Source organism: Dipodomys ordii, unplaced genomic scaffold (genome assembly GCF_000151885.1).
Source record: "Dipodomys ordii isolate 6190 unplaced genomic scaffold, Dord_2.0 Scaffold42, whole genome shotgun sequence".
NCBI classification, from domain to species: Eukaryota; Metazoa; Chordata; class Mammalia; order Rodentia; family Heteromyidae; genus Dipodomys; species Dipodomys ordii.
In genome coordinates, this window is record NW_012267258.1 from 5445335 (window position 1) to 5445786 (window position 452).

At 64.2% G+C, this 452-nt stretch overlaps 1 protein-coding gene across 1 annotated transcript in view; it reads right to left on the minus strand.

The window, feature by feature from the left end:
- Nucleotides 1-452, minus strand: part of Arid2 (AT rich interactive domain 2 (ARID, RFX-like)) — a 160420-nt gene that overhangs the window by 156905 nt on the left and 3063 nt on the right. Inside the window, exon 2 of the mRNA XM_013018715.1 lies at nucleotides 253-346. Within this exon, the coding sequence (XP_012874169.1) occupies nucleotides 253-346 (94 nt within the window). The remainder of the gene's footprint in view (nucleotides 1-252; nucleotides 347-452) is intronic.

Sequence of the window (452 nt, forward strand, 5' to 3'; positions counted from 1 at the left end):
CGCCCGCCCGCCTGCCCGAGCCGCGCGCACGCGAGCCACCAGGCCAAAAAAACACACAGCCCCGCCGCCCGTCCGCCTCCGAGCCACCGGCTGCGAAACCGGAGGAACGCGGGGGACCCCCCCCGGACCCGGCGACCCCCCCCCGAACGCCCACCCTGGAGAAGGAAGGAGGGGGGGGTCAAAGGAGACTTCTTTTTTTTTTTCCTGGAAGAGGCCAGCGAGAGGGAAATACGAATTAAAACTTCCACTCACCTTCGCGAATCCGCCTAAAGTAGTGACTCTGGTGTAGAGCCCGTGGAGATCCAGCTCCTTCCCACCCACCGCAGGGATTTTTTTAAAAGGCGACCTGCGAGGAGGGAGGGGGGGAAGAAGAGGAAGAGAGAGAGAGCGAGAGAGAGGGGGAAAAAAAAGCCCCGCACTTGTCAGCCGGGACCCCCCCCCGGCCGGGGGCT